The sequence below is a fragment of the Polistes fuscatus genome, unplaced genomic scaffold (genome assembly GCF_010416935.1).
Source record: "Polistes fuscatus isolate 324 unplaced genomic scaffold, CU_Pfus_HIC Scaffold14, whole genome shotgun sequence".
Classification (NCBI taxonomy): domain Eukaryota; kingdom Metazoa; phylum Arthropoda; class Insecta; order Hymenoptera; family Vespidae; genus Polistes; species Polistes fuscatus.
Window position 1 is genome coordinate 503,788 of NW_025113042.1, and position 19,918 is coordinate 523,705.

General features: G+C 28.8%; 1 protein-coding gene across 1 annotated transcript in view; it reads right to left on the reverse strand.

Annotated features, from left to right (window-relative positions):
• LOC122514281 (metabotropic glutamate receptor 2-like) overlaps positions 1-19,918 on the reverse strand; it is a 163,734-nt gene that overhangs the window by 13,466 nt on the left and 130,350 nt on the right. Inside the window, 2 exon segments of the mRNA XM_043631009.1 lie at positions 720-890; positions 16,781-16,926. Of these exon segments, the coding sequence (XP_043486944.1) occupies positions 720-890; positions 16,781-16,926 (317 nt within the window).

Consider the following 19,918-nt stretch of genomic DNA (forward strand, 5'->3'; position numbering starts at 1 on the left):
GACGTTGGTTATATTTCTGTTTAAATTTCTATTGTTTCTTACTAAACGATTCTTGTTATTTACCATTCTTTATTCGAGAATAATAATATGATATTTAATAAATAATATTCTGAAAAGTAAAACTGCGTATCTTTGTTTGTCGTATACGCATCGATTATAATATAAAATTAATCATTTCCCGATGATCGAGAGAATAATTATTTGAATAAATATCAAAGGGTTTCTTAACGCGAGTTTTATAAAATCACTTTTAATTTATATTTAGATCAAAACGATTATTATACAATTTCTCGTTCTCACCTTTCGCGTGCAATTTTCCAAGTTTTCTTTCTTTCTTTCTTTCTTTCTTTCTTTTCTTTCTTTTTTTTTCTTTTTTGTTTTTTTTCATATCCTCCGAGAACTTTGGAATCGTCCTTTCATTTTCTCTTTACTTTTCTATTTTTCTCGAAAGTTTCTTGGAAAGAAAGAAGAATCACGTTTCTGGTGGAACAAAAGCTTCTAATGGACACTCGCAAATATATCTCTAGTAATTTGAGTTCCAATAAAAAAAAAGAAAAAAAAAGAGAAAAAGAGAAAAAGGGGAAAAGGAGAATAGAATTTTCTCTGATTCGTATTTGATCGTTTGAAAAAAATTGTGACAAATTTTCTAATCTACTTTTCGTGTGTTAAAAATATCATGAAAATAAAAAATAACAAATGTAAACGTGTATATGACTTACTTTAATTCCGTAATTACTCTCCTCGTATATGATAGAAACGTAACTCCATCCCATTTTTAAAACGATGTCTACCATAGCCTTGACCTGGTAATGATCACTCGGAATAGTTCTGCTGAAATACTCGAACCGTTGCTTATTCGAGAGTTCAGGGCTCGTTGAGAAGAAGGAGACCTGTGAACACAAAAGGAAATAAAGACAAAAGGGCGATTGCTTTTCGTGATACACGGCTTAAAAGGTTACGTAATCAAATTGGACGGTGAGAGAGAAAGAGAGAGAGAGAGAGAGAGAGAAAGAAAAAAAAGGGATAGGAAGATTGACGAGAAAAATCGTAGATCAAATGGAGGACTGTTTCTTTTTGATGACCTTTTTCTTAAAAATACGAATTGTTTCGTTAATTGAAGCTATGATTTATTTGCCTTACAATTCTAGCAAACATATTATCATTTTTGCGATCTTATTAGAAATATTTTATAATAATTAATTATAAATCAGAGCGAATTTGTGATCGGTAGAAATGTTTTAGATTATAGATACTTATTATTCTATCTCTTAAAAACATTATACCATTTATTTATTAATTAATAAATACTACTACTAATACTTTACTTTACCTATTATAAATATAAATCTTACAAATCTTACATATTCATAGGTAAAAAACATCCGAGATATAATAATATAGCGAGTAAATGATATTAATTATGTAATTATTTGAAATTGCTATGTCTGTTTAAAAGGTTTTTATCGTTATTTCAGATCTCGATCATGTAAACATAAATCAGGATTGGAGTTGAAAAAAGTGGCAGAAGGGTAATAATGGAAGGCGGTAGAAAATGTGGATTCTTATCGAAAAGGTAACCCACCCATTAGGTTGGCCGAAGGAGTCGTGCAAATCACAGGAACATGTGAATACGCGTGAAGAGAGTGAGAGCGAAAGCATGTAATCTAATGGAGCGAGAGTTACGTAACGCCCGTTTCTTTTTTCTCTAGGGGATGTTACAAAGGGTGGCGGTATGAAGGTACTACTGGCTGTCAGTGGTGTCCTCCATTCCCAACCACCAAGGGAAAGGCGGCATCCGTTGATTTATATCGACCGATGACCCAAGGTAAAGGCAGCCCTTGCTAACGGGTCAACACCTTCATTTCTACTCTCTGCTTCAAGGTTCCACTTCGTTCAAGGATTTTACTTTTTTTTATCCTCTTTAACTACTATCACACGTCTCTCTCTTTCTTTCTCTCTCATTCACTCACTCACTTACTTGTTCTTTTTTATTCTTTCATATAAGATAAATTGAGCGTTGATACTAAACAATTTAGCAGGTATCTGTGAAGTTATCAGTCGTTAGTTGGGTATTAACAATTTTTTTTTTCTTTTTTCGTTCCTCGTAGGCTTCAAGTGGATTATAATTAATTGACCAATTGTATTTTTATGACGTATATATTTTATACGAAAAAGTTCATAAATTATGTTCAAGGAAACTGACTGGAAGATTACTTGGAAATATATTTTGATTAGAGAATTATTTTCTATAATTTCATTTGTGTTGATTTATATATTGATATTTAAATGAAAATGGAAGGAAATATAACAGTGTTACGCGAGTCTTATTCGAACTTTAATCGTCGTCTACAGTTATAAATAATTAGGTATACAAATTACTTTTGGGGATTCGTGTATTTGAATATTATACGGAATTCCAGGTAATTAGTTTTGCGCGAGAACGTAAACAAAACAGTCGTGGGTTCGAGATCGTCCTTATTGTTAGATGGAAAAAAGTTATCACTTTTATTCGTCTATCGTATTTCAAACGGTAAACACGTGAATTTTTCGAATAATACATTAATACATACTTCGACAATTTTAGTGACATATTTAATTACATTATCATTAATTAATCATAACGGCACAGAATTGTTTTATTCTTTTAATAATAAAATCGTTAAAAAATTGAAATCGTATATTTTATGTAATTTTTAATCATTTGATTTTTATAGATTTTTTTTAACAATATTAATTTAGTATTAAACTCCGCCTGCATGATCGCTGAGCGGATCGAGATCAGCGATCATGTTGCCGGTCCTAAGCCCGGAAAAAGGAGGAAGGTTGTTGGATCAGGTTAGCCCCCTATCCAACGTAAAAAAAAAAATTGCGGCTCATAGAAACGACACTCTGCCTCGGAATAAGTAAAAAAAAAGAATGGAACGAACATATTAGCAGAATGGACAACAGAAGAATCGTCAGAATTGCACGGGATAAGTCATCGATTGGCCGCAGAAGTTCGATGTAAAATTAATCTTCTCTCTCTCACAAATTGAAAAAAATTTATTATTAGATTTTATTATAACAAATAGTGTGAGATATATCAACACATAGTGTTCGTCTTACGAAGAAACAGATACTGATTTTTAAATTAATTTTAACAGAGTGATTGTTGATCTGATTTTGCACAGAACATTATTCTATATTTGTTAGAAATTAGATAAATTCAGACAAAAATAAACAATTACAGGTAGAATATATTAATTTATTATTTATTTAATTTTAACAGAGTTATTGTTGATCTGATTTTGCACAGAACATTATTCTATATTTTGTTAGAAATTAGATATATGCAGATAAAAATAAACAATTACAGGTAGAATATATTAACGTTTAAGACATATTTACGTATTGAAAAAAGAAATAATTAAAAATTAATATTACATGCATCTCGTGATAGAAATATTAATATATTATTTAGTGTTATAAATATAAAGAAGTAACGCATTTGAATAATTTTACGATACAACATTTCGATTGGCTGAAAATCATAGTTAAAGGATATTAAAGAGGAAGGACAGAAGTGAGAGGACAAAGGTTACTATCGATTGATGCGTTTCTACGAAGTTCATTTTATAAAATGCGGGGTGACTAATCGCTGTCCCTTCGTTGTACCTTTTAAAGAAACGACTTTCAAACGATCAATCCGTTTTCTTAATCTCCACTTACTTTTTCTTTTTTCTTTTTTCTTTTTTCTTTTTCTGCAGCTCTCTGCTCATTTAATAAAAAATCAAGACCAAGAACCAGAAGGTTTTATTTTTAATGTCTTTTCAATACCTCTTCAGTGGCTTTATTTACTACGACAAAGCTGCAACGGCTCAATTTAAAACTAGCTTTACAGACATTTCTTATATACTTGTCTTATATATTACTCAACTTTTATATACAATCGAGTAGAATATATTAATAGATTGTCCGGTCAATCTATAGAATGCTCAGATGGTTTTGGTCAATCTATAAAATGTGCTTTAATTAACTGTGTTAAGAGCTCATCGGGTGGGGTGGGGGAAATTGAAGTATTTTTAAGCTGGTTTAAGTTAAACAAACTATGAAAATTTATTTATTTGTATATAATGTCTTTAACAAGTTTTTGTCAACCTTCAAAATGTGTTTCAGTGGGGTCTGTCTGGAAAAAAAGCTGAATTTCTAACATAAACCAAGCACCACGTTAATGTTTATAATAAAAAAATAACAAAATATATCTTTAATTATTAATAATTGAATTCGTGATTTTTTTCCTATATTTTCTCCTTTTACCTTTACAATGTGAAAATTTGGAGAATTAGGTTTTTATAGTCAGGTAGTTGCGAAAACGCGTACATGTGTGCGTGCACAGTACGGAAAGTGTACGAATAAACAAGTTTCGTTGTTTGTTTCACTTAAAATAGCTTGAGATGTTTTTTCCTTTTTTTTATCGTGTTCTGAACACACCCAACTGAAGTATATTTTATAAATTAACCGAAACTTGTTAACGGCAATGTGTATACAGTTTTATATTTCCATAGTTTGTTTCAATTACAAGAGCTTAAGATTACTTTGCCCTCCTCTCATCACGTGCTATAAACACACTCCACTGAAGCATATTTTATAGATTGACCGAAAGCCTCCAGGCATTCTATAGATTGACCAGAATATATAAATTCATCGTAAAATCACTCCACGAACACACTTTAATTTGATACACATGAACGAAAACATATTTTCTTTAAAAAAAAAAAAAAAAAACAACTTAACAAGCACTATAATATATACTATAAATTTAAAATATGAAAATATTTATATAAAATTTATATATTCTTCAATAATATTTTACTATTCAATTATTTCAATACTCTACATTTATTTCGCGAATATTCTATTCACAGCTCGTGTCGGAACACTTTTAACTTATACTGATTATGTTTTCAAAATGTTATTTCCTCTTCTAATCTTATTTAGATGATAAAGAAAAGCTGTTTGTCGAAATATTGTAAAATTGAATTTCACAATAATGTTACTAATTCATAAAATGTTTTATAATAATATTTTCTTCTTCAATGCACGAACTAATAATTTAAACTTTAAAAACATCTTCTCATCTATATGATTGCAATTCACATTCCACGTTTCGTTCTTTCTTCTCATGCTTACATTCCTTTTCTGTATCTGTATTTTTTAATGTTAATATGTAGGACATAGTTGGTGACGGTTATGCGGATTATCAATGCTTATTTGAGATAATAGGATTTAGATATCGTCGTTGCATTGTATTACAATATTACATTGCTTACAATTGACAGAATTACATTCTTGAAAAATTACGTATTATTATTTATTATTATTTATTTATTATTTATTTCTAATGTAACGTTTACACGGGTGAAACCAATTTACTAACATATATGCTGTATATTTGTTATATTTATATATAATTTACTAACATATATGCTGAATATATAAATTGAAGCATATCCGTCATAGAAATAGATATATCGCATAGAAAATTTCAATATAAGAAAACTTTTGAAGAAAATAAACTTCGATATATGTTTTCCTCGTTAAAATGGATAAAAGTCGTTACAAGTGATAATAAAAACAAAATGCAAATACAAGTTTTATATAATTTTCATCGTGAAATTTGAAATGCGTCAAAATGACGCGTCCCGTAAACTTATGGTTAGTGATAAAAGCTACGGAAAATTTAGGGTTTTGAACTCTACGAATTTGTACAAATATATTTCTATAGAGGTGAGTTGTGACGAGGATAGAAATACATTTACGATGAAAGCGCACTCTCGAGAATGATTCGTATCACTTTTTAGAATTTCTTTTTCTTATATTTATTTATTTATTTATTTTATATACAACGAGTCACACAGGAATATACGTGCCCTCACTTTCAATATAAAATAATCAATATTTTGAAATTCTTATACACAGAAACATATTTTAGGATTGGTGTTGAACTTTGAAATTGATATAAATTTTATATATATATAAAAAAAAAGAAAAATTAAAAGAAAAGTAAAATTATACGTAACAAATAGGAAAATAGGTCGTACAATAGATAGACTCAATCATCTTAAAAGCATTATAAAATGCAAAGGAAGACAAACCTAATACTACTTACAAAAATATTCATTGTATTTTATTATATCTTACGTAGATACAAATATTCTTGCGAGATTCATTTCTGACCATTTAAATCAAATTATATTTATCCAACAATAAAATATGTTCTCTTCTGCAATAAAGTATATTATATCAATTTGAAAGTTTTAATAATACTAAAATAGCTTTCTGTGTATAAACATTTCGAAGCTTTTTAGCATTACAAACAAATATCAATTATTTCAAATTTACAATGGAAACGGGTTTCGAATACTTCTGTGATTCACTGTATATATGTCTGTATTTAACTAACTTTATTTTATTTTTAAAGTTTTGATTCTTAATTATATATACTTATATTATTTTTTCTGAAAGTTTTATTCAAATTAATAATTAGATAAGATCTGATTTATATTCGAGGATACTTTTAGAATAAAAACTAGATTCGAACGATAATGATACTTATTAGATCAATAAAATTTATAAAGATAATTTTCCAAGAACAAAAGAAAGAAAATGTTTCAAGGTCGATCGATGATTTCAACCAGCCACGATGAGAAATTTGATAAACGGTAAGTTCTTTAGAAAGGTAGCCTAGAAAAAGATCTATCTGTTTCTTGCGAAATGGAAGAAGATGAGTTTATGTAGCGAGAAACGAGTTAACGTTATCTCTTCGCACTTGGTTATAGCAATTTTCTCTATCGTTTCTTTTCCTTAACGAAATATCAATATCCCTAGCATCCTTGAATGTAATCAGATTTAATCAAAACTCTCATCCAAATAAATCATTCAGAAATTGTATGATCGCATTCGAATGAGAATTTATTTAAAAGTTTCGTATATTTAATTAACGATAGAAATAGTAGTAACATTTTTATATATTGGGTTGGAAACTAAGTGAGTGTGGTTACTTTAATAAAAACCTACAGGTCTCCAGGGGATCCCTTTTTCTCTCTCTTTCTTTTTATCTAACTATCTATATATCTCTTTATCTCTTTTTATAAATAAGTACTTACGTAAATATATATATATATATAAAGAAATTATAAAAAAGAAAAAATTATTAAAATAAATTTAAAATTTATAATTTTATAATTTTATATAATAAAGAAATTATTAAAATAAATTTAAAATGTGCCAATTTGTCGTTGTGCCGATTTTTCGGGTTTTTAACCCCAACACAACACGGAAGATTCGTGTAATACTAAATACATTTATTCGTAGATCTAGATATACCTATCGTAATATAATTAATTATTAACACGTAATATTATAGGGAATGACTATCCTTTTTTAAATAATAATATTCTATCTATCTATCTATTTATTTCGTTTTATTCGTTCGAGAGTGTAGAAGAAAATAAGAAAAAAAATTAAAATGTGTGTAGGAAACATTCAATTTTACTCGAGTAATCGTTTCCCTTCCTCCCCCCTGTAAATATATAGGTAAATATATAGGTTTTTGTTAAAGTAATCACACTCGCTTAGTTGCCAATCAAAAAATCTGCAATCACTTAGTTGCCAACCCAATAATTTAACCGATAATTCATTGCTAATCATTTTCTTAGATAATATCTTTGTTTTATTTTGTTTACTTTATTTTTAATTTACCGTTTATAGAATTTGTTTCTCTTTTTTCTTTCCATCTTTATCTTTCTTTTTCTTTTTTCATCTTGTTAGAATACTTCAAAAAGAACGAATATATTTCTCATCGTTTGTCAGACATAACATAGAAAAGTCAGCTGATTCTACAAGCAAGGTTTTTCTTTTTTGTATTGTATTTTTTCTCTTTCTTTTATAACTCCTTACCATAACTTTCGTTCTCTCTCTCTCTCTGTTTCTCTCTCTCCGCAGAGAGTAAAAAATACTTCTTTACCATCTCTCATTATTCTCCTCTCGCATCTTCTGACCTGTATTTTTCTGTTCGCCGTGTTATGGTAAATTTGTCTTCGTTTCTATTTCTTTTCTTTCTTTAATGATTTCGTCGTTTATTAAAGTCAATATTTCTTCTGTAATATTGTCACGATTTGTCTTCATGGGGAATGTATTCGTTGCAAAAAATTTCTACAGATTTCAACAAAATATTTCAACAAATTTCAACAAAGATACGATTATAATAATATTGCAATAACGCGAGAATGGGAACGTAAATCAGATTGTTAATACAAAATTCTTGTTTGTCGTTTAGTTTAATTTTCATTAGTTTATTTTTCTTTTTTACGCGAACAGACAAAGATATGCCTATCGAAATTGCGACACTTTTATTCTTAATCGAACGGGGTTTTAACACGCGTTTCAAGTGAAAAACGAAATTGCCAATTCCTTTGTGAAGCGAGCATACGACGTTACGTTTAATTGAAACGAACCGGCTGCGTCCTTCGAAGCCCAAACCGCGCAAAATGACCACACGGTGAGGAGGAGGAGGAGGAGGGGTGGAGGAGGAGGTGGTAGCTTCGATAAAATGAAACAAACGAAGCCTCCACCGATACCAACGTCTGCCTATTACTTTATTTTGATTTTCTCTTATATTTAGTTTGTAGAAAATAATGTTCGATTTATAGCATGATGCATCACTTAGGCACGCAGCTGGTGTTTAAGATGTTGCCACAAAATTGTAAACACTCTCGACTTCCAACACCCTATCCCTACTTGTACGCGCTTGTATACAATGGCTACACTCGAGAAGAAAACGTTCTCTCGTTCCTCAATTTTACTTTAGTAATGTGTTAGTAAATAATTGTTGTTAATTTTTTCTCTCTACGTATTGTTTAACACTAAATTTTACCACGCGAGGTCAAATGACTGGGTCATGTAATTTGTCAAAATGCGCTTGAAACGTACGAAATACATTTTATTCCTTTTTTAAATGAAAGGAAATGTATTGTTCCCTATCCAATTGGCTAAAATCTTATTCTATATTAAGATATATATGAGCCGTTTATTTTGAAAGTGGCCTAACTCCATTTAACCTTAAATTGAGATATTTAAAGGTTTGCCTTTCAATGCAATTAAAAATATACGTAAAGAATAACAATGAGTTATGTTGCTTAAGTGTATCTGAAGGTGTTCAATTTACAGTTCCTATTAAAATAATGGCAATTATTAAGTGAATAATATGCGTTTTCTTACCAAGAATGGAGTTAGGCCACTTTCAAAATAAACGGCTCATATATTTTTTTTTTCCTATTTTTAAAGCGATCATTTAACGATAGGAATAGGTATATACCATGAATAAGAATTTAAACGTCGAGTGTTACTCGACAAAGGAGCTCCTCATGCGAGATAAAAATTGATGTCGAGTCACACTCGACGTAAAGATGAAAATGGTTAATAAATTATCACATAGATATAAAATGAAACTCTCAAGTTGTTAATTCAGAAACTTGATCGCAATTTCTCCACCGGAATCTCTCTGTTGTCCTATATTAGGAAGAAATTAATATACCCTGAACAATTCGAAGTCACATCCTGTTTTGACATTCTGGACACTTGAAGAGACAGCCTGAGAATCTGATTGACATTATCTACGACGCCACACGGGAAATTCTACAACTGACGCCGTTTATTCGTCGTTTAATAACACTTCATTCAATGACACTTCTGACCAACCGTAATTGAGCATTAAATATGAGCAAATTCACTATCACTATTAAATATAAAAGTGAATTGCGTTTGATATATTACCTTGTCATACTGGCTAATTGATTAACTTTAAATTCAATACTGGAATAAAACCATGAATTCACCTGATCACATACATTGATAAAAAAACTAATGCATTGACATAAACCTGACCTACACAATATTGTAGCTATAGACCTTGTGATCATTATTTTTTTCATACACGTTGATGTATACTATAACCTGTTGGATAAATTGTATCCATTTTTTATGCTAATAAGTTTTTAAAAGCTTTTTCTATTACTTATTAATCTCTTAAAAATGATTTTAACGAAATGAAAAATGATTTTAATGAAAATTAATTTTTTATGAATTTAAGATTTTAATGAAAATTATTCTCGAAGATTAATACAATACAATTTTCTTAGAAATCCATCCACACTTTGGGGAAAAAAAGGGATAAAAAAATAAAGATTGTTTGTTTGATTGATTTATGAACGGGTTGTTAAATGATTAACTTAACTTACTTTATTATATTCGTATTATTTTGTGAAAAGAAAAATAATGAAAAGAAAGAGAAAGAATTACTATAAAGAAAAATTGGGAACTCTTGATTTCAAGCTAATTAGCGTTTGCCCAATTAATGAGTACCGGTGTAACAGGAACGTCCAAATAGTTATCTTTCATTCGTATATTTTTTTGTACAAAAGAAAAATCATTGTCAGAAAAATCACAAGAGAAAAATCCAACGTTTCTTCGTAATTTTAATTAACTTTTCAATTGCATGCATTTTCGAGTACTAGATTTAACATAGTTTGATGCATAATTTTAGATATATGTAATAATAGACATTTTCGTATGAAATTTCTAAAATTATAAACGTTTGGAAAATAATTTAGATTTGAAATGTCAGATGATTTGTAAGGACACAAATTTAATTTTCTAATCGTAAGATTTTCTTAAAAAAAAAATCTCATACACGTTCATCGGTCTTATCGATTCTGTCATCGTGAAATATCTACAATTTTAATTCTTGTTTGATATATGTATCACCAGTGGCCAGAACAGACGACAAATTCGATATCGGCTAACGGCATGAAAGCCTACGTGCTTCTCGTTCTTACAATGTGAACACTCTGTGGATTTTCACTTAGAAATATCTACCTGTGATCCATTTTGCGTGGTAGTTCTATTGATGAAGCATGATACATGAATAGAATAAAAAAGTACCTAACGATCCCTTCAATTTTCACTGCGTCAATGGAAAATATTAGGATTCCTGGTGTCGATTTCATTTTAATATAGGTCCTATATATATAGTGTAAAAAAAAAAACGAGAAAAAAATATCGAGGAGAGACATACGTGAAAAAAGATGGAAATAAATTACGATACTTTTTTTTATTCTCGTTTTTCGTTTTTCGATATTTTTCCATTTTCGTCCAATTATTTTTGCACATATTTCACTGTGTTTCGTAATTATCTCGTTATTTGAATTTATTTTCCAACATTTATTTATATTTGAATATATCATCATATCTCTCGTGTTTAAATATTTATTTTATTTTATTTTATTTTATTTTATTTTATTTTTTTTTGTAAACTCGTTTTAGTTTTATTCAAACTCGATCTGTTCACGAATGTTTTACCAATAAAATACAGGATCGTTGCGAGCGAAGTATCTCTTATAGCGATCTCGATTATTAAGGATTATTTAATTAATGAAGTTTCTCAGCTCTCGACCATGTATAAACTTTTATATGCATCTAGATAAATACGTATGTACATAAAAAGATATATGGATATATGTCGTGAGAGATAATACTAAACGTTTATATTCTATTCAACTTAACTCTCTGAGTGCAACACGGAACGAGGTTTGTTGTTTAGACAAACTCTTTCTTAAAGTTTATCCTTTGAATTATTTTATTGCAACACATTCCCAGGAGTAACCGAATAAGACGAGGAAGAATATTTATATAAGGATTATAAATATGATTTAAATTCATGAGAATACAAAAGAGACGTGTTATTTAAATGAGTAGAGACTATACAAATAATTTGAACAAATTTGATACGTGATTTCATTTTAAAATCATTTATTTCTAACAAAGGAAGAGAAGAAAAAAATGGAACGAAAAGGAGAACATTTCTTTTTTCTACTCCTGCCGTCGCGGTATATAAGAGTGCAGTTAATTTTAAAATACGATTATTCTCGATAGAACTCGTTTAACTTTTTTTTCTATTTAATTAAGAATGCTCTTTTCTTTTCCCTTATCGAAAGAGATCTCTCTTTTAAGATTTGATTCGTTCGTTTTAGAGAAAATTTTTGCAGGGAAACTTAATCAATTGTACGCTGATTGCACCGGTGTAATTTCGTAGTGTTGGGAATAAATCGGTGCGTGTACGTCATTAAAGAAATTGTGTCATTTAAGCTTAAACGCAAATTGATCTTTTTGCTTTTTTTCCTTTTCTTTTCTTTTCTTTTCTTTTTTTTCATTTTAAATTGTATTCTCTTTCAGATTGAAAAATACCACAACGGCACTCATTTTCATTCAATGTATCCTTTCATATCATTTATCGAGCAGTAATTTACGTTTTAGATTTTTTTTCAATTAAATAAGAAGACAGGTTGTATTTAATATCTATGAGAAACTAGACAGAAATAGGTAACAATGTAGATTAATCGCTTTATTCAATCCTACGTGATATTAGAATAGATTTTAGAAGATTAGGAGAGATAGAAAGAGACATAGGACAATCCTCGTTCGTTTATACAGTTCAATCCGTTAGATAATAATTTAATCCAATGGCGAGAGAGTTAATAACGATAAAGAGTAACAATGAACGGTATTTAGATCAAATAAGTTATGACATTGTTCGATAAACTATAAATAATTTCAGAAGCGATTAATATTTTAGTCTTCTAGAAAATATCATTTTTTTTCGCGTCTGGACAAAGAATATTAAAATAAATCATTTTCTTGTTGTTATGATTTTTCACGCGTACCTCGTTTTTTTTTTCTCTCGTTCTCTCTCATTCTTTCAGAGATAGAATCGGTGTTTTATTTAATTTTATATTCATTAGACTCGTTCAATTTCGACTCATTCGCAAACTACTCCGTTCTTTTCTCCTTTTTCTTTTCCTTCTTTTTCTTCTTTTTCTTCTTCTTCTTCTTCTTCTTCTTTATAATAAAACACTTTCGCTGCTTAGCACTTTCGAAATTGCGAATTTCTCTGCTTTACTTTCGTTCGGTAAAAAGTGTTTCAACAAGTTTCATTTAGAATGGTGAGAGAAACCCTATGCCAGCCGTCAAGAATTACGATCCAAAATTAAATTCGCGATGCTTTCTTCGAAACCTTTATATTCTAGTCCGATACGTCTCATTTCTTAAGGGAAAAATTCTTAAGAGATCTTGAAACTTTTTTTTTTATTTTATCTTGTTACCGTTCATAAAGCGCAGTCGTTTTCTTCTCTCTCTCTCTCTCTTATTCACGATTAATTAAACTACCAACCCGCCGAGTTATAGTTTTTATAGGGATAATAAGATTAAATTATTCGGATTATTGGTAAAATATTTAGAAAATAAAAATGACTATAACAAATAAATATATCTTTTTATTCGTTCAATGGAAATGACGGAGAGAATAATAAAGAAACGATGCTAATTTGAAAATATAAAATTCTTTTATTATTTCGTAATAATTTTATTTCGAGAATATTATATCACGGTCGAATTAGTGAAACTTTTGGTTAGTTGAATATCGAGTAGAGATATAAAAAAAAAGAAAAAAGGAAAAAAAAAACACCGGATGCGATTAAATGCTCGAAGGTATACAAAATAAATTCGTTACGCGGATTCGAATCGTCGGATTTCAATCGAAATTTGTTAGAGAGAAAAAATAGAAATAAAAAAAAAAAAAAAAACGAAAGAGAAGAGAGAAGAAAAAAATTGAATTCTGGTTTATCTCCAATTTTGAATTATTGACGAATTATTTAGCCCATCGATTCGGTCGAATGATTCAAATATCTATTATTACGTTTCCCTTTTAACCGTAGATTTGTAAGCAACGTAAGATAAAATTGTTGAAACTTGGTGGTTTATTCGGTAAATACGTTGAATTCGTGTATATATTTTGAAAAGCTTTCCTCTTGCATCTTCTTTGAGCATTTCGTTAGTCCTGAGGGAAAGGAACTACGTGTTGTACGTGCAAATGAACACCTAAAAGGTTCGCTACAACGTATTTCCTTAGATCGACTAAGCAAGTATGATGTAGTGGGTAAATCTATAGTTCGAAATTTACATATATGAAATAAACGCGAATAATGTTGCTTTTTCTGGTTTTTTTTTCTTTTTTTTTTTTTTTTTTTTTTTATATATATCTATTAAGCAAATTTATCTTGAAGTTTTTTTTTTTTTGTGTGTGTGTGTGTGTGTGTGCGTACGTTTTCTCTCTCTTTCTTCTTTTTTCTTTTTTAGGCTCGTGCACACGAACGTTGGATGAAAGTTTGACAAGTTAATTTGTTCACAAGAGCAAAACTCTCTTTTCTCTCTTTTTTTTTTTCTTTTTTTCTTTTTTTCTCTTTACGTGTCAATGTAGATACACATATGTAATATATTGTAATTCTCTTTATAGAGAAGTGAGATTTGAAATCTCCGAGGATGGATTTTATTGTACGTGCTAGTCCATATAAATTGAAACAATATTACACATGGTCATGGTTATTTTATCACGTCGATTAGAATTTCAAATTTCACGACATTCAAGCTAGTATCGTATTATTCTCTTTTCTTCTCGTCATTTCAATCCGGCTCGCTATCGGAGAGATTGAATTCGGGAGATGGAAAAGAATGGTCACGTGCGTTTCGCAATCCTATCTCTAACCGTGACACGTTTTTTATTAAATTTATTCCAGTAGTTAGCGATTGAGCATAGGTATTATCGTCGAGATAGATTATTTGCGACAAGTTTAATATCCTTCCCGTGTTTGTTGTTTTGTTTTCTTTTTTTTTTTTTTATATTATCCTTCGATAATCATCCCCAGCATTAATCCTTTTATATTCATTTTAATTAATTTTCTTTCGTCCTGATCGATATCTTTTTTTGTTCTGTTTTTCTTTTCTTTTTCTTTTTTTTTTTAAATCAATACAAATTTATAATCACTTTTCTTATTTATTTATTTCTTTTTTTTTATATATTATGTATTTTATATCATTGTTAAATTATTTCTTTCACAGTCGAAATAAAATGATGAGAAATTTTTTTAATATCAATGGAAAATACGAATTATTATTATTATAATTTTGGTTAGCGATAGAATAAAGAAAAAAAAATAATAATATATAGATTATAGTTTAATTCGAGGGATAATGAAAATCGAAAGTTAAATAAAAAGTTGTAGAATTTTCCTCGTGTTATTCATCGTATGCAGTCTGTTCGAATTGACGTGACTTCGTTTGAATATTCTGGGTAAGCCGGATGCCGTAGGTATTTAAATGTGTCGTCAAGTTTATCTGTATACTAGAGCGTAAGCAAGGAGTAACATGATTTTCCAGTACAACAAATCTAGAACGTAGATCCTTATCTTTTTCCTTTTTTCTTTTATTTATTTATTTATTTATTTATTTATTTATGAATACGTTTTTTCAAAGATCACAGTTTCTCGTGAAATATTTTTGTTCTTACTTTTTATTCTCTTTATATATATATATATATATATGTGTGTCTACTATATATATTTGAATACGAAGAAAATGAGATAAAAAAAAAATAATAAACTATTTCTTTTGATATAATTTTTAAGAAAAATATGAAAAACATCTAGATATTTTTCTTTTGTCTTTTTTTCCTTATTTAAAGTCGATTATTTCTTCTGTCAAATGCACGTAGAATATTGCGGAAAAATAGATCAATAAAAATTCCTAATCGAATGGAGAACAAAATAAATGTATTTCCGTAGAGATATAATACATATACAGGGTGTGTCGGAAGAAATGCTCCAAATTCTTGGACGTAAAAATAATTTCACATGAAAAAACAATCAAATTGTAAGCCTCATGGAAGGATCGTCATTTATTCCCTTTTTTGCTAAAAAATTGGAACATTTAATGCATTTAATTTAGGTTACGAGCTTATTATAGGTTCATTAGAAATAATGAGGGACAAATGGTTCAGGAAGATTTGTTTTCTACCCTTTCATTAGGTTCTAGTCGATCTTACATAATAGAATCACAAGGATGACACATTTTTTTTCATGCCAACAGGTTTTTGAAATTGGTTCCTTCTCATTCGTCTCTTAAAAATTAATTTAACAAGCATAATAAATATTCTTCAAAATTAATACAAATTAAAGAGAATAAATTAGGAACTATCCACTCACACTCAAGGAAATAAAAAAAACAAAAATAATCAAAATGACACAGAATTTTTGAGTTAGTTAAGAATTAGACACTGTATTTTTGAAGAAATATCATTAAGATGATACACGATTTTTAGTAGTAGATAGAAAGTGTTTACAAATATCAAAAGTGAAATAGGAGTTCGCATAATGTTGTTAATCGATTGTTATTTGTTTTCGAGTTGTAATGTCATAACGTAATTCCTCACGCGTATTGTTCTAATCATTGGGTCTTTTAAATAAACGTTCAAAAAATATATCACGATAGTTTTATTAATTGGTCTTCAAGGTCTTCTGACTCACACCATAAGATTATTCTTTGCGTGATATAGAAAGTAAAAATCTATAACTCGATTTGAACTAATTCAATGTATTAAAAATACTCCATCCGATAAAAAAAAAAAAAAGATACGAATCAATTGGAAGCCTTTCCTATGCGAATCAGAAAATATTTACAAGAATAAATAGTTATATTTTGAATCTTTAATAAAAAAAATGAGCAATATTTGAGTTTATTTTCTTTTTTACAATTATTTTCACACACACGTGTGTAAAATACAATCCTAGAGTTTAGAAACGGTTCTTCCCGATTCATCCTATATATAACATAAAATACATAGATACATAGATACATACCTGGGGATTCTGAATAACCGAAGAAGATTGGCCACTTGGATCGATGTTACAGAACTTGCAGCTCCCACGACGCCGCTGATAACTTTACGAACGGTGGTTTTATTGCAATGGTATTCCGCTCCGTCAATATTGCTTATCGATCCTAAAAACAAGAACAAGCAAAAAAACCAAAGAAATGTTATTCGTTAATTATTTGATCATATCATTTTTATGTCGGTTCTATACTTAATTGCGATTTTATTAAAATTATATATATATATTAAATATAACGAAATTATATACATTATATATAATAAATATAATAATATATATAAATATATATATAATAATATATATATATAATAATAATATAATAATAATATATATATAATAAATATATATAATATTATATTAATTATATTATTATTAAATTATATAATTTATTATATATATATATATTATATATATATCGTCGAATTTCGTTATATTATATATAATGAACTCGACGATAAACGAAATTATATTTTACACATAGATGCGTTTTAGTCTTTCCAATTGTTTCTCGATACGCGGATAGAACACAGCTGGCTGAGAAAATAGAAAATATCGTTCATTGAGAACACATGAAACATGTTGCCTTTTAATCGTTAAATTAAATTAGATTCGGTACGCGATACCGGTGGTATTATTTTGGTCTATCATTGTTGAAACTTGAAATGAAATAATTTAATTCTTCGAAAGAACGAATGAATCCTCGAATGAATTAATTGTTTAATTAATCGTTATCTCCGAGATATTCATTTAACCAGGAATCTACATTTCCATTTGAAATGTTATTTTAAATAGCTAAGAATATCTTAATCTCTTTCTATCTATCTTTCTTTGCTTCCTTTTTTTTCCCTTTTTTTCAAGGTTATCAGTTTATACAGTTTTAACATCTATCCGAAAAATTTATTTCTACGAGTTTGCGGGTAACGTAAAATATTATGTAAAAAATATCACGAACATTTCGTTCGTTTCCTGCCTCGTTCGTCTACTTTATATACATTTAGGTATTTATATATATGTATGCATGTATGTATGTATGTATACGTATTGCGATATCAAGGTAGATTCGCAACAGTGCTGTAATAGCACCTGTTGAATTGAAGACCAATTCACGTAGAACAATACCAAATTGCCGTTTTTCGGAAATTATTTTTTTTCACTCTTTCATTGTATAAACACGAAAACATTTTTTCCTCCCACGTGAATACAAACACTCAAAATCTACCTAAATGATAATATATATCCGTATTATAACGTTTTCAAATATTTCACAAAATAACATCAACGCGTTCTATGTTTATTATTTTTCTTCGGGTAATACGAAAGATTTATTATAATATGTTGGTTTTACTTTAGAAAGATAAAATAAATCCTTAGAGAAATTTTAACGAAGGAAGAATATTTTCACAAAGAAAATGGGCTAACATGCGTCTCGTTAAGAAAATAAAGATATCATGTGTTTCAACGTGCTAGATAAATTTCACATAAAATGAAAACAAAAAAAAAAAATCGTTAGAGATCTTTCAGTGTCACGATACAACGTTCATTCGTAATTATTCGTAATGTTACAGTTATCTAATGGTAAAAGTTAATTATAAATGATAGTAATTAAAATATTCATTTCTATTTGGGGCAAATAAGTATCAATCAATCCAACAGCAGTGGAATAGTAGTAATGGTCTAATATAAATCAGACATGTGTCTGGATTGCGTCTGTATTGCTAGGATCGTCTAGGATTATGTGAAACGTGCTTAACTATACTACTAATACAACATGTACTGTGAACCAATATAGGTAGGTAGATAGGTATGTGAAAATGTATATATGTTTATCTATGTGTGCATTCAGAAATGTGTATATGTAGAGGTTTGCATTACCAACTCTCGTTAGCATTGCTCGCTCGATAGTAAACTATCCGTGACAGTATTAAGGATTTAATTAATACCGGTAATAGTAGGAACATGCGTAGTTAGTATTTGTCTCTTTGTGTTCAATTTCATCTATTTCTATAATCAAAGATATGCTTCTCTCTTTGTCATTCCAATTAGACATTTCGAAACCTCTGAGAAAATAGATTTTTTTTCCCCACAGTTTTCTCTTGCGATTGTAAGGATATTTAGAGAACAAAAATAGACATTAAGGTTTAATGATATTTATTAATAATATCATTAATACAAATTCATATAAAAATATGAAATATTATCTCTCAAACGTTTTGATAAAAATGGAAATAGTCATGTTTATTTAATCATTTTCAAAAGTATGAAAATAAAAATGAAACTACGAGTGAAAAAGAAAAACAAGTTTTTATGTAAAATCAAATGTGTCATATTTAGGAATAAATATTGAAAAGAATAAAAGTTTTTTAAAAGAATAAAGGTAAATACATCGTAAATCGATGACTTAGCTTTACGAACTCGTTGAGTTGTTGTCCAAAGGGATTATGGCAACTGGAGGAGTAGTCGAAATGGCGAGAAAGAATAAGTTCATCTGTTTGCATTTCTTTATTACTCGCGTAAGAAAATTGAATAGTCGAGTAGAGAAGATTATGGCTGTTTGGAAGAAGAGTGGGGGGAGAGTTGAAATTTCCTAACGTAGATATGCGTGATAATCCTTCAAAGTTTCTCGCGAACTTGTAATTAATTCATCCTAACGAACGTTTGACCTTATTCGTATAATAATTAGGAACGTGTTATTGCGAGACGCGTAATCCTTTGAAAATTGAAAGAAATAAATAAAGAAAATAAAAAATAAAAAAATAGAAATAGAGAAAAATAAGAGAGAAATGCTATCGTAGCATTATCCGACGCGCATTTCTTCTTATAAAGTAAAAAAAAAAAAAAAAAAAAAAAAAAAGTAGGAGGTAAATGCTGAGGGAGCGAAAGTGTGAAAGAAAGGAATCAAGAAAGAAAGAAAGAAAGAATAAAGAAAAAGTTGTGATAAAATATAACAAAATAATAATAATAGTATAATAATAATAATAATAATAATAATAATAATATAATAATAGTAATATAATAATAATGAAAAACAAGAAAGAAAATAATCGTCGTTGGTGTGCAGTTGGGGTGTTGCAACATCAATAAAATGCCAGTCGAGTTCTCTC